Below are 12,422 nucleotides of genomic sequence, written 5' to 3' on the forward strand. Positions count from 1 at the left end.
GATAATATTTATTGTTTGTTATTCTTTGCATTCTGAACAGACATTTTAAAGTCCTATCACAGGAATTCCTTCCTCGCTACAGCTCTATGAGTCAGGAGGGGTAAGTTGGCTGCAACTTAGGGTACAGAGAAGTCCATCTATTTAGTGAGCTTTATGCTGAGTATTTGAAATGGAATGATGGAATGCTCTGATTGTCAAATATGAGCTGTTCTCATTTCACAATATGGTTCAGACATAACTAATAAGGAAGAAGAGGTCTTGTTGGTAAAGTGTGGTTGGCTTCACCTTCTGTGTATGGTTAGCAGGGCATTAAACATGTTCCCTCTAAACCTGCATGTGATGTAGTAATAAATAAATATGTCTTTTCCCATGCTAAGAGATGAAAAACACTAAAGTCTAGACACAGGGTTAATGTTTGGATAGTTTCTGAATTATTAGTTTCCATTTAGTTTCTGTAAATGGACAGTTATAATCAAGAAACTCAGTCCTGAATCCCCAGCTACAGAGAAAAGGAGAAAAAGCCAAGACTTTTCATCTTGCAAGGCCAAGAGCTTGGCATTTGTTATCAAGAGGTCAAAGAAATTCTGTTGTTTTTCTGTAGCTCAGAACTCTATTTCCTTATGCAGAGTCAAAAATAAATGAAGAATTTGCTGGTTGGTGTAGAAATGTGAAACTAACACGTATTTTTTGAGTATTGTATGCTTGATGCTCTGATCAATATTTTATATAATTACATCAAAGATCACCGCAATTCTCTTCTGGATAAGGTAACTGCTCACTATATAGACTAGGGAACAGTGTTAAAGAGACTAAGTCATTTGTCCCAAACCACACAGGGAGTACGTGTTAAGGTAACATTTATTGAAAGGTACTAGGAGCTGACAGCTTACAATAGGGTCACAGGAATGTGTGTTAAAACAGACTTCCTTGTCTCCTCGGCCTTCTGTGCATGTTCAGCTTTCACAGAGACCTTAGCTGAGATGAACTGTATTCATGATCCTATTTTGTCATTACTTAAACAAAGGAAGCTGTGGGGGAGAAAGCAAGACTTCTGCCTCTTATCCTGTTAGAGGTGCTTCCTCACAGGCCCTATAAATACTTCTGAGTTATTCAGCAAACACCAAACATAGAACCATCAGGAAAGAACCAGATAAAACACTTCTGTTTCTTCTTCTGCCTTCTGTACACTGTTTTGTCAATAAATATTTATTGGTTTTACAAACCCCATGAGGTCTCCTTCAAATCCAGCTTCCTTGTGTTATAAAGAAGGTGACCACTATTGAGAGAAAAGAGATGTGAACTGGGGAGAGTGAACTTTTGACTCCTAGGATGACTACCTTGAGTCAGGGACATGCTTGAACAACCAAGTCATGGGGACCATATTCATGGAGTTCCTGGTATCAGAAGTCTGAAAATTTCTTGTAAGTATATAAATTGTGCAGATAATTTAAATTGTATGGCCATTGTATAGATATAAAACTCTGACATTTATTTTTGATGAAATATGTAAGATAGGCAATATCGTATCATTTAAATTGATTTTAGCATTTATACACACACACACACACACACACACACACACACTCACTCAGGTTTATCCTCCAGCTCCCAAACCAACCTATTTTAAGTATGAGAAAATGAAAGTTAAAGAAAATGCAAAATTGCCTCATTAGCTAGGCACATCCCTTTAACCACAGAATTAGAAATACAAAGGAAGGCACCTGATCTACAAAGTTAGTTTCAGGACAGATAAGGCTCCAAAGTAAGTCTCAAAAATAAAGAAATAGATAGGTAGATAAATAGATAGATAGATAGATAGATAGATAGATAGATAGATAGATAGATAGATGAATAGATAGGTAGATAGATAGATAGGTGAATAGATAGATAGATAGATAGATGAATAGATAGATAGATAGATAGATAGATAGATAGATAGATAGATAGATAGATAGATAGATAGAAAGATAGATAGATGATAGCTGAATTTCTTCATGGTTGTTCTTTGGCTAAGGGGTCATACCATACCATTTAAACTATTGTAAAGATTCAAGCTGCATTATTTCTACTATCCCATGACATGTTTTTTAACTATAATATTTTACACATGTAAATTTAATTTTATATGTGTATATTTGAAGATGCAGTGGATTACATACAGGATGTTAAGAAAATTAGGGATGGAAGGGAAAAAAGAAAGTTAATAGAATGTGAAATACTGAAAAGCACTGGCTCTGCTCACTTGATGTTTTTTGGTGTGCAGAGAAAGGACCAGATATGTGGTATAATGATGATATAAAAAAACAAAATAAACAGTTTTATGCCTGGGGAATTCTTTCACCCAGATTTTTTATTTCATGGCCAACCACTTATCTGACATCCTGTTCATTCTTCTTCATTAAAGCAGTTGGTCCACTCTTGTCAAGCCAGCCTTCCTCTCACACATTAAAAAGTGTCTGTCCTCACAGGAAGCTGGATGGATTTTTCCCTTATAAAGATAAGCACAGTTCATGTTTTCTCTTGTATTCCCAGAAAGATCAATCCTGTAAATGAGAAAGGAAGAGTGCACTTTAAAAAAAAATGATGAGTACTTAAGAAAGCAAGGAACATGCACGTTTTGCTGATCAAACTAGAAGCTTGAGGTGGGTAAAGATACAAACATCATTTGTATCTTTGAGAAACCCTTTGTCCATTGCATACTTGAAAAGTTCAGTAATGACTTAGTACAGTGTAAGCCAGGAGAAAGTCAATATAAGTACAAGGACAGCCCAGAGGAGGAGGCACATCACGTTCTGACAGGCCAAGCAAAGCTTTATCTACAATTTACTTTGGGGCAGTATTGAAATAAGATTAGATTTTTAAATGAGCAGAGAGGAAATGGGATGTTCTTATAGAGACAGCAGCTAGCTGCACAACATGCGGAAATCCTCAAGAAGTAAGTTGGGTTAAGTACTGTAGAGCTGAGAACTAACAACACCTGGTAATTGTCTGAAAGTTTGTCTCTATTCCCCAAATCATTGCTTACAATGAGAGACAAGGGAAGTATGGTTAATTTACTTGGAAGACACCTATGGACACCAACCAATGAGTTGTCGAAATGGTTCAGTGATTAAGGAGGAGAAAAGACAGGTCTCTTCTTTTTAAAAACTCAAAGTCCAATGAGGAGAAATGGGTAAGATGCCCAGAGATAAGCAGATAGGAAAATGTCATAAAGTAGTGAGAGCCATGAGGCAATAAAACAGTAAAGAGAAAACAGGGCAGGTATGTGCCAAAAGGAGCAGGATTTAGTGTAAGCCATTAGAGTTGATCTCACTGAGAAAGTGACCTTCGAATAGCCTTGAAAAACAAAGATGACTTGGTCATGGAATTGAGGAGGGAAAGGGGAATTTGGCTCCTTGAGAATTTAGAGAGAACACCAATATTGCTGCAATATTGTGAGCAATATTGTGAGCAAGTAAGCAACAAGCGATGAAGCCTAAGGCTTGCAGGCAGTTTGTATGTATTTGTGTGTTCTGGAATTCCTGCAAGGAAAATCATAAATATATGTTGGCTTAACTGTTTATTTTCATAATGATAGAATTGTACAAGCTTTGATCATAAGTTCTAGACAGAGATAATATAGTGTTGTTCAAAATAAACAAAAGATGTTGAAATTAGTGATTAGAGGGCCATATTGAGAGCCAGCAAGATGCTTACTCGCAAGTCTGCTGACCTATATTTGATTTTCAGGACCTACATGGTGGAAGGAGAAAACAAACTTCCTAAAGTTGTCCTGTGTCCTACATTCACATACATTGTGCTATTTAAATTCTCTATCCTCTCTCTCTCTCTCTCTCTCTCTCTCTCTCACACACACACACACACACACACACACACACACACACACAATAAATTTTAAATTTTAAAAAGTTAAGAAGAGACAGAGCCATATTGAATAACACATCTCTTAATGAAATGAGGTCATTCACCTACAATGCCATTAGAAGGGTGAAGCTTCATTGTATGACATTAGAATTGCCTTGTGATCTACAATATACATGATTTGTGGAGAACCAAAGGACAAAAAGATAGTGAAAATATCCTTAATGTAAATATTCCAATCATAAAATAATGAAAAGGATAAATTTATTCTCAAAGCACAAAAAAACCAACCAATTTACACACATACAAACACACACACACAAAGGGAGGGAGAGAGAAAGAGATTAGTCACATATGATTGGCAGCTACAACCTGCAGTGGGGTAGTCAGGAAACTTGTATTCAACAAGAAATATGGGACTCAAAAGTTTGTGCAATGCCTTCTAGCTGAGTTTCTAGGGACTTACATATTCTTGGGAAAAATTGAGCTATCTTCCCACATCCAGTCCTTATCAGAGTTCTGGCGTGATAATCCAATCCAACGGGCCGAAGAAATTCTGCTTGTGATGTATTCCTATTGCAAACAAATCCATACTATGGTAAGTGTCTGCACAGCACTACCACTGGCAGCAGCACAACTTCATGAGAGAAGCCTCTAGCAAACATCTGGAATTATGCCGCTATGTTGATACTAATGGGATATATTTCATGTCTAGGATTTTGCTAATTTATTTTGAGGTATTAAAACATTTATAGAGCAATGAGAAATTGTATTAAACAGCTATTTTTCTAGTCTTTTTAGGCTTTTATAATTTCTTTTTCTATTTCCTATCAATTCAAGATTGGAGCCCAGGGAGACATGATTCAAGTCGGGGTGAATGCAACAACTACAGATGGCAGGAAGCAACGTGCTCTTGAGAAGCTTTGCATTTCCTGAAATTAAGTTCTTGGATTTTATTGATTATCTTATACATGGAAATATTAATTTGTTTTAGTTGAATGGATAAAGAGAACTATACATGTGTTTCTTAAAGGAATTAGTAAACAACATGCATTTACCTTTCCAAGTTTTCATTTTCCTATGCTTTCTTTCTCCTTTTAGATAGATTCTAACTGTGTAGGTCAGGCTGGCTCCAAACATGTGGTCTTAGCCTCAGTTATGACTACATAAGCATGCACCACCACATCTGGCTCTGATTTACCTTTTCCTGCCTGGTTATAACTTGATTTTTGTTAGTTAGTTTGTTCTGGCTTTTTTTTTTTTTTGAGACAAGGTTTTTCTGTGGAACATCTTTGGCTGTCCTGGAATTCACCCTGAAGACCAGGCTGGCCTCAAACTCAGAGATCTGCCTGTATCTGCCTTTCAAGTGTTAGAATTAAAGGCTGCCTAACTACTCTTTTTTTTAAAAAAAAAAAAAGTTTGTGGTTTTGATTTTACTGTATTAGGTCCTGGAGTGGTTCCAGTACACATGGGTTGACGATTAAATGAATGGACAATCAGTCTCTTAGAAATAAAAACAAAAGGCAACCAAGTGTTCATTATGCCCTTGTACATCCCAGAATAGGAGACAAGAATCCACTCTTGAAAAGTAATAACAACAACAACAAATGGTTTGAATGTCTGAAAAGACATGTTACACTCAGAATAACACTCCATAGGAGTCACTTGTGAGTCTAACTTTCCTAAAGTGTGAGCCACCCACCACCTTTCCATTAATATATCAATTGCTGATCTTTTCTTTAAAACATATCCGTATAAACATAAATCTACAGTGCCCAAGATATCTCTCCTTTGGACTTGATGTGAAAATTTTTTTCACCAATATTTAACCCTAACTTTTTCTCAAAAAGTGATATTACTTCTTTGTTATGTTACAGGTTTTCAAGTGGTACTGGTCTGTAGTAAATCAAGAGTCGTGATAAGTTTCACGTCTCCAGTTAATCCTTTTATAATGGAGTTGGCATGCTAGAACTCACCTGTTTTGACTGAGTAAATTTATTTAGTAAACTTATTTTTTTTAATTTGGTTTTGGTTTTGGTTTTTGAGATAGGGTTTCTCTGTGTAGCTCTGTCTGTTCTGGAACTCATTCTGTAGACCAGGCTGGCCTTGAACTCAGAGATCCACCTGCCTCTGCTTCCCTGGGTGTTGGGGTTAACAGCATGCATACCACTGCCCTGCTTAAATTTTAAGTTCTTTGAACCTGGGCTTAAAGCATGGGGCAGAAACTCATGCAGATTGGAATCAGTGTGGTGGGAGCATCTCTTCTGACTCGTCTTGCCTTACCCACTGTCCACTTCTGCTGTTATAAAGGCACACACAATCCAATCTTAATGAAACGCTCCAGTGATATTTTGGAATATGACTGGATTGAATGTTTAAGCTCTATATTTGTTGTCAAGCTTCCTAGACTTCTCAGAAGAGCATCAACTCCAAGCCATTAAGAAACACAATAAAAAAGAAATACAAACAAACAAACAGATTCATTGCTTCCTTTGAGAGCTGTCTCCTTCAAGTCCCAAATGTTCGACATAGGACCCTCCTTACCAAAGTCTTCTGGCTGGCAGCCTTCACAAGCCTCGCATTCTGTTCGGTACAATACTGCTTGCTCTCATCCCACGTTAGGTTACGTTTAAAGAACCCATAGCAACTGTCTCCATGGTATCTCCAATTTGTGGCACAGGGACTGCACTTGTGTTCTGAAGGGGAGACCGAGTTTGGGACTGTCAGAATTTGGCAGAAGCTTTTCCCAGGTGCAGCGTTTCTGCTCTGGTTGGCCTCCCTCCTGTTACCATGACAGACGCACAGGGCTTGGAGAGATGACATTTCCAAGCCAGACTTACCGAATGTGTTCTGTGTCTTGAGCTCTGTTTGTTTAATCAACTCTTGGCAGACTTTCTTGGCCAGTTGTTGCAGAGTGGCCGAGAGACTTTCCTTGTCAGCTAGCAGGTACTTATGCTGTGTGACCGCTAGATGTAGAAAAGAGATATATTACCCCTGGGTCTCAAGGTCGAAAGATGATGGCAGGATTCATCGGTGAAGTTTCACGTCTATAAGCCTGCCAGTAGTTGAAAAGATCACCAGATACACAAAAATCAATGAATAGTGAAAAATGAAATATGAAGAACCAAGCAAGGGCTGCATGAAAGAGCATGTGAATTAACTGAGGATGAGAAAGTTCTGAGGTGAAAACACGTGACTAAGGCAGTTGTTCTGATAATTCCTAAGTGGGCTTCACAGAAATAAGAGAAGCCTTACGTTTGCATTCTGTTCTGCATATAATAATGAATTAATCCATTGAGGAATGTGTGGGCAGATGGCTGTTCTAACTGTGTGGAAGTTATTGAAATGCATAGACTTTCAGTCTGCTTAATTTAGCTGTGTTGTTTCTTATTTTAAGTTTTTATAAAAATGATTTAAAATTTTAATTAACTTAATAGAACATGAAAAAAGAATACATATTATTATGGTGTTTAAAATTATTTTATATCCATTTAAATAAAATATAATGAAAAAAGTTTTCTAAAATCTATTAAAAACAAGAAAATAAATGAGTTAGCAGCATATATTATGGCTTGACTCATAAAGTCTTATGATTCATGAATAGAAAACCAGTGTTTCAGTAAATAAGAAGATGGACAGATTTTATGTACAGAGCATAGAGCAAACAAGATTTCACACAGGAAGACAAAGCTTTATTGATGAAATGAGTAAAGTTCTGGATTGCCTTTGCCTTAGATTAAACAAGGCAGAGAAGAAGAAAGAAAGACAGCTTTAATCCATACTGAGTGTCTCAAATGCATTCTGAAAGATTTTAACTAATAAAAAAATTAAAAGGAGCGCTCCCTTCTGGGTTTTCCTTTCCTGGGGTTATATCCACAGTTACATGCAGTACAAATGGAGTAGGTAACAAACAGATGAGACAATTAGGAAGCTTAGTAGAATATGCCAGAAACTCCTGGGTATTGCTTTCCTCAGATCTAAGCCCTGGAAATGAGCCAATACTTACACATGATGCCCAGAGTCACGAGCCCAAAAACCAGCCCCATGGATGAGATCAGCAGAATTAAACTCATCACACGCCACCAAGAAGAAGCAGAGTCATCTGCGGGAGCACAATAAAGATGCGAAAGAAAAGACAGTCAGGCTACCTTGCGCTTCTCGGGATTTTTCATCTATCATAACCAGCATTGCAAGCTATGACCAAGAGAGCAAACTTATAGACCCATACTTGATCATGGAGGCAGAAGGATCAGGAGTTCAAAGCCATCTTTTGCTACATAACAAATTCAATGCAAGTCTAGGTTACATGAGACCATGTCTCAAAACCCAACTGAACTTGGGCTAGTGAGAAGGCTTAGCAGGTAAAGTACTGATCACCACATATGCCTGACAGACTGGGCTTAATTCCTAAGATGCAGGGTGGAAGGAAAGAACCTACTTCTGAAAATTGCCCACTGATCTCCATAGGGCACATGTATACCTGCTAACACGCACACTGACACATGCACAAAGCATGAGCTCTCAAGTGCAGACATATACACATATTCACACCCAGACACACATTCACACACATATAATTAAAGTAACAACAAAAACAATATTGGTAGATATTTTGCCTGCATTCCCTTGGTGTCCATCCTCAAAAGAATGGCCTACTTTGAATCATTCATCCATCTCTGTTCCCCATAGACTATTCTCTGTATATGCTAAAATATAATTTCCTGGGCCACATGTATTTCTCTCTCTCTCCATTCTCTGCATCCTCATTCACATAAACAATGTGAAGAGACTAGTGGAGAACTGGATCACCTGTTGTTCAGAAATTTGAGTTTTTTTTTAAAAAGTTAAAAATATTTTATTTTGCATTTTGCATAAATTCTTATTTATAAAAAGTTTGCATAAATAAAATTATGACCAAATGACTTTATATCATTTTAAAGAGAAGAAAAATTTTAAAAGTTCTGATTAAAAAGTCCTTCCCGCCAAAATATTTTTTGAAAAAAAACTCATTTTTTTCTAAGTGTGTTCAGTCACTACTCACTCGTGCCCAATTCCTATCATATGAATGACAATGAAATTTAAAATGTGAAGGTATTTGTCAGGCATCTGAGTATTCAAACTGTCCTTCCCTTTGTCCCACTAGCTGCTAAGCCCCAGCATTACATACTAATAATCTTAGGATAACATCGCTTCTTCTGTCCTTGCTGCCTGTATTCTAACAATGTCTGCAAAAGCCTCTGTAGGCCCCACTTATTTGCTACAGAGACAGAATATCATTCAGGAAAACCCAAATAAAATTAAGCCCTCTGTCACTAGGAAAGAGGAGGGGAAGGTAGTACTGACCTACTAATGTCCACATTGCTGAATGAGCCTTCTTACCTGAGGTGAGAGTTGGCTTTCGGGGCTTAATGTTTAAAGTGATATATCCGTCTTCATCCTGCATGGCTCCCCTTGAACTGCAAATGAGCTCAGAGTTCAATGACTTTGTAAAACTTGCCCAGTGTCCACTCTTATCATTTCAGTGAGTGCCAGAGTGGGTTCCCCTCTCCTAGTGGTGCAGAGTCATGTGCATGGGGACAATTGGGTTTTGTTTTGTTTTGCCTTGTTTTCCAGGAAGCCCTTTCATGGACTTTTGAGATACGTGGACTTGAACCTAAAAACAAAAATAATAATAACTTGTGGTGAAAGGGTAGATATGGGGCTCATTTCCTGCTTTCTTATCTTCAATTCTGAGTGAAGGGATGTTCCACCATGAGTATCCTGTTAAAGAACAAAAAAGTTCACACTTCATCTTAACCTTAGGAAAGTTCAAACAATGTCACTTAAGTGAACTGATTCCTTATAAAAACCCATGGGTTAAAAATAACTGTGGCTATACAGCACATCATACTGTGACATCAAATCTAATATAGAATTATTAGATCTGATATTAAAAATTAATGCTTATAATCCCACATTAAAAGGAACCACTCCTCATTATGACCAAGAATTCACTCAGATTTTAGCGTCTAATATAATCAGTTTATTTTTTTTAAAAAATTGAAGATTCCACATGGGATAAACCTAAGATTGCTTAGTGCTAGGCACTGAAGAAAAAAAACCCAATAATTAAATAATTTGTGACAATATATTTTCCTTAGATAATATTTCACTTCAAAATGAATTTCTTAGATTTGATCTAAATTTCAATGATATTTGATTTTGAGCGTGATTTTGCTCAGCAAAAGAACTTTATGCAAAAGGGGGCTGCTTTCCTAAATCTCTTTCAATCACAATGTGATAAACATTCCATCACTCAGCTCTAAAGAAATGGGCTTTAAAGAATTATATTGGCTTATACTGACAACGGCCACAGAAGCAAGTTACAGAGCTAGCCAAGGTGGTTATTGTAGGACTATTGGTGTGAGTGTTGCCCGTTTTAACATTAAGATAGTACTTTTGTGATCTTATGGCAGGTAACAGTAAAGCATCCTGCTTTCAAAACCCCTGGCACTTGACATTTGTCTTAGAAGTGATCACATCACTACCCTTCTGCCTTATTAAGAGAATCCAGCCTTACATTTCTGCATAGAAATCACGCAGGACCTTCTGGCAGGTGTTTAATTGCCCAGGCTCCCTTTGATGTCTTTTATATGGTTTTATTCCTTTCCTCCTTGCTAACCATGTCATTCTGAATTTGTTGTCTATTTACTGAAAAGGTATTGTATTTTGAAATACATTTTCCCACACTCCTCAAATGATTTCACAAAGCCAGCAAATTGCTCACCTGTCGCTGTTGCTGGTTGTACAGTTTCTACCTCATCCAAAGATTCTTCCTCTTCCCAGCAGAAGGTGATAGATAATTCAGTCTTCCAGAAAAGTAGCAGATCAATTTGAACTCTTCCTTCCTTTTCTCATATCTATTACAAACTGAGTTCAAGGATGTTTTCTTCCCCTACTGCCTTATTTCATTGTTTTTACTTAATTATATACAGAAACAACGCAATTGGATGAATAATTTCAACTTAATGAAGAAAAAAGCGTGAACAGAGCTTATGGTTCTAAAGACACTCTTTTCAGTAAAGTTTCACTCCATTTTTTTTGTGGGAGTCCCCTCTGTGTGTTGCTTGTATTGGTTAATGAATAAAGAAACTGCCTTGGCCTGATAGGGCAGAACTTACAGACGGAGAAGACAGAACTGAATTCTGGGAGGAAAAAAAGCAGAGTCAGAGAGACATGATGAAGTCGCCGCCGGAGTCAGACATGCTGAATCTTTGCTGGTAAGCCACTGACACGTGGTGATATACAGATTAATAGAAATGGGTTAAATCAAGATGTGAACGTTAGCCAGTAAGAGGCTAGAGCTAATGGACCAAGCAGTGTTTAAATAAATACAATTTCTGTGTGATTATTTCAGGACTAAGCTAGACAGTTGGCTGGGAAGAACAAGCAGGCCCCCTTTGAAACACATTTTCTTAGAAATGAAATTAATCCCTTTGAAAAATTTAATCAGGTAAATAAAATTGAATGTGCAACTGTGAACTCCAAGGACACAGACAATTATGGTACACAGTTATTTATTAATTAATATAAGCCTTATGTAATTAAACATAATAATTAGCTTGCTTAAAGAAGTTTCCAGATTCTCTTGAGTCTTGGAGAGCTAGAGTCCTATTTATTCCTATAAAACAACAGGGGGCCAGGCTTACTTCACATTTCAGGTTCATTAGTTCATGGAACTATATATTTAGCATCAGAAGAAGACACATCTGGAGTAGGTAATCCTGAACCTCAGACCGTAGGATGATACCCTTTCCTGTAACCAGGGTTAAGGCATTTCTATTGATTTTTTTTTCTGCTTTCACCTTGTAATTTGTCAATTCTGTTTGGTTCCTCATTTACTCCAGCCACAACCTTCTTCTCTTTAGATCTATAGTCCACTAAATAATTACCTGCCTCTATGTGTATTCTGTCCTCCTTCCTCCAAGCATAGCTCTTTGTGTTATGAGCATACAACACAAATATGGAGAACTCAGGGGTCAAAAAAATTTCCAAAGACATTTAGACTTAATTTTACTCTCTTATATGAACATAAGCTAAGATTTATAAGAAAAAATGAAAGAAGTGCAGAGAAAAAGTGATAAACCAATTTTTTCTTCTTTTTCTTTCACAAAATTCAGAGTTTGGATAGATATTTCTTAATCACACTACAGTATCAACTACTCTGCTGATATTTCTTATCTCCACTTACCTCCTCTTTTCTTCATTCACAAAACAGTAACACAATCGTGCCACAAGGACATGTGCTCAACTATGTTCATAGCAGCATTGTTTATCATAACCTGGAAACAACCTAAATGTCCCTCGACCAAAGAATGGATAAGGAAAATGTGGTACATTTACACAATGAAGTACTACACAGCAGAAAAAATAACAACATCTTGAATTTTGCAGGAAAAATGGAAAGAGCTAGAAAACATCATTTTGAATGAGGTAACCGAGACACAGAAGGACAATTATTACATGTACTCATTCATAAGTGGTTTTTAAACATAAAACAAAAAAAAACCAGCCCACAACTC

The 12,422-nt window shown here is 37.0% G+C and overlaps 1 protein-coding gene across 1 annotated transcript; it reads right to left on the minus strand.

Moving 5' to 3' along the window:
* Positions 1-2,316: 2,316 nt before the first annotated feature.
* On the minus strand, positions 2,317-9,428 carry Clec1b (C-type lectin domain family 1 member B). Its single transcript, XM_048432318.3, has 6 exons — positions 9,241-9,428; positions 7,868-7,963; positions 6,702-6,827; positions 6,406-6,557; positions 4,328-4,434; positions 2,317-2,543 (listed from the first exon to the last, which is right to left on the minus strand). Exons 1-6 carry the CDS (start codon positions 9,302-9,304, stop codon positions 2,399-2,401), a joined length of 690 nt encoding a protein of 229 aa, XP_048288275.3. The 5' UTR covers positions 9,305-9,428; the 3' UTR covers positions 2,317-2,398.
* Between the last annotated feature and the right edge of the window lie 2,994 nt (positions 9,429-12,422).

Source organism: Myodes glareolus, chromosome 3 (genome assembly GCF_982192425.1).
Source record: "Myodes glareolus chromosome 3, mMyoGla1.1, whole genome shotgun sequence".
Classification (NCBI taxonomy): Eukaryota; Metazoa; Chordata; class Mammalia; order Rodentia; family Cricetidae; genus Myodes; species Myodes glareolus.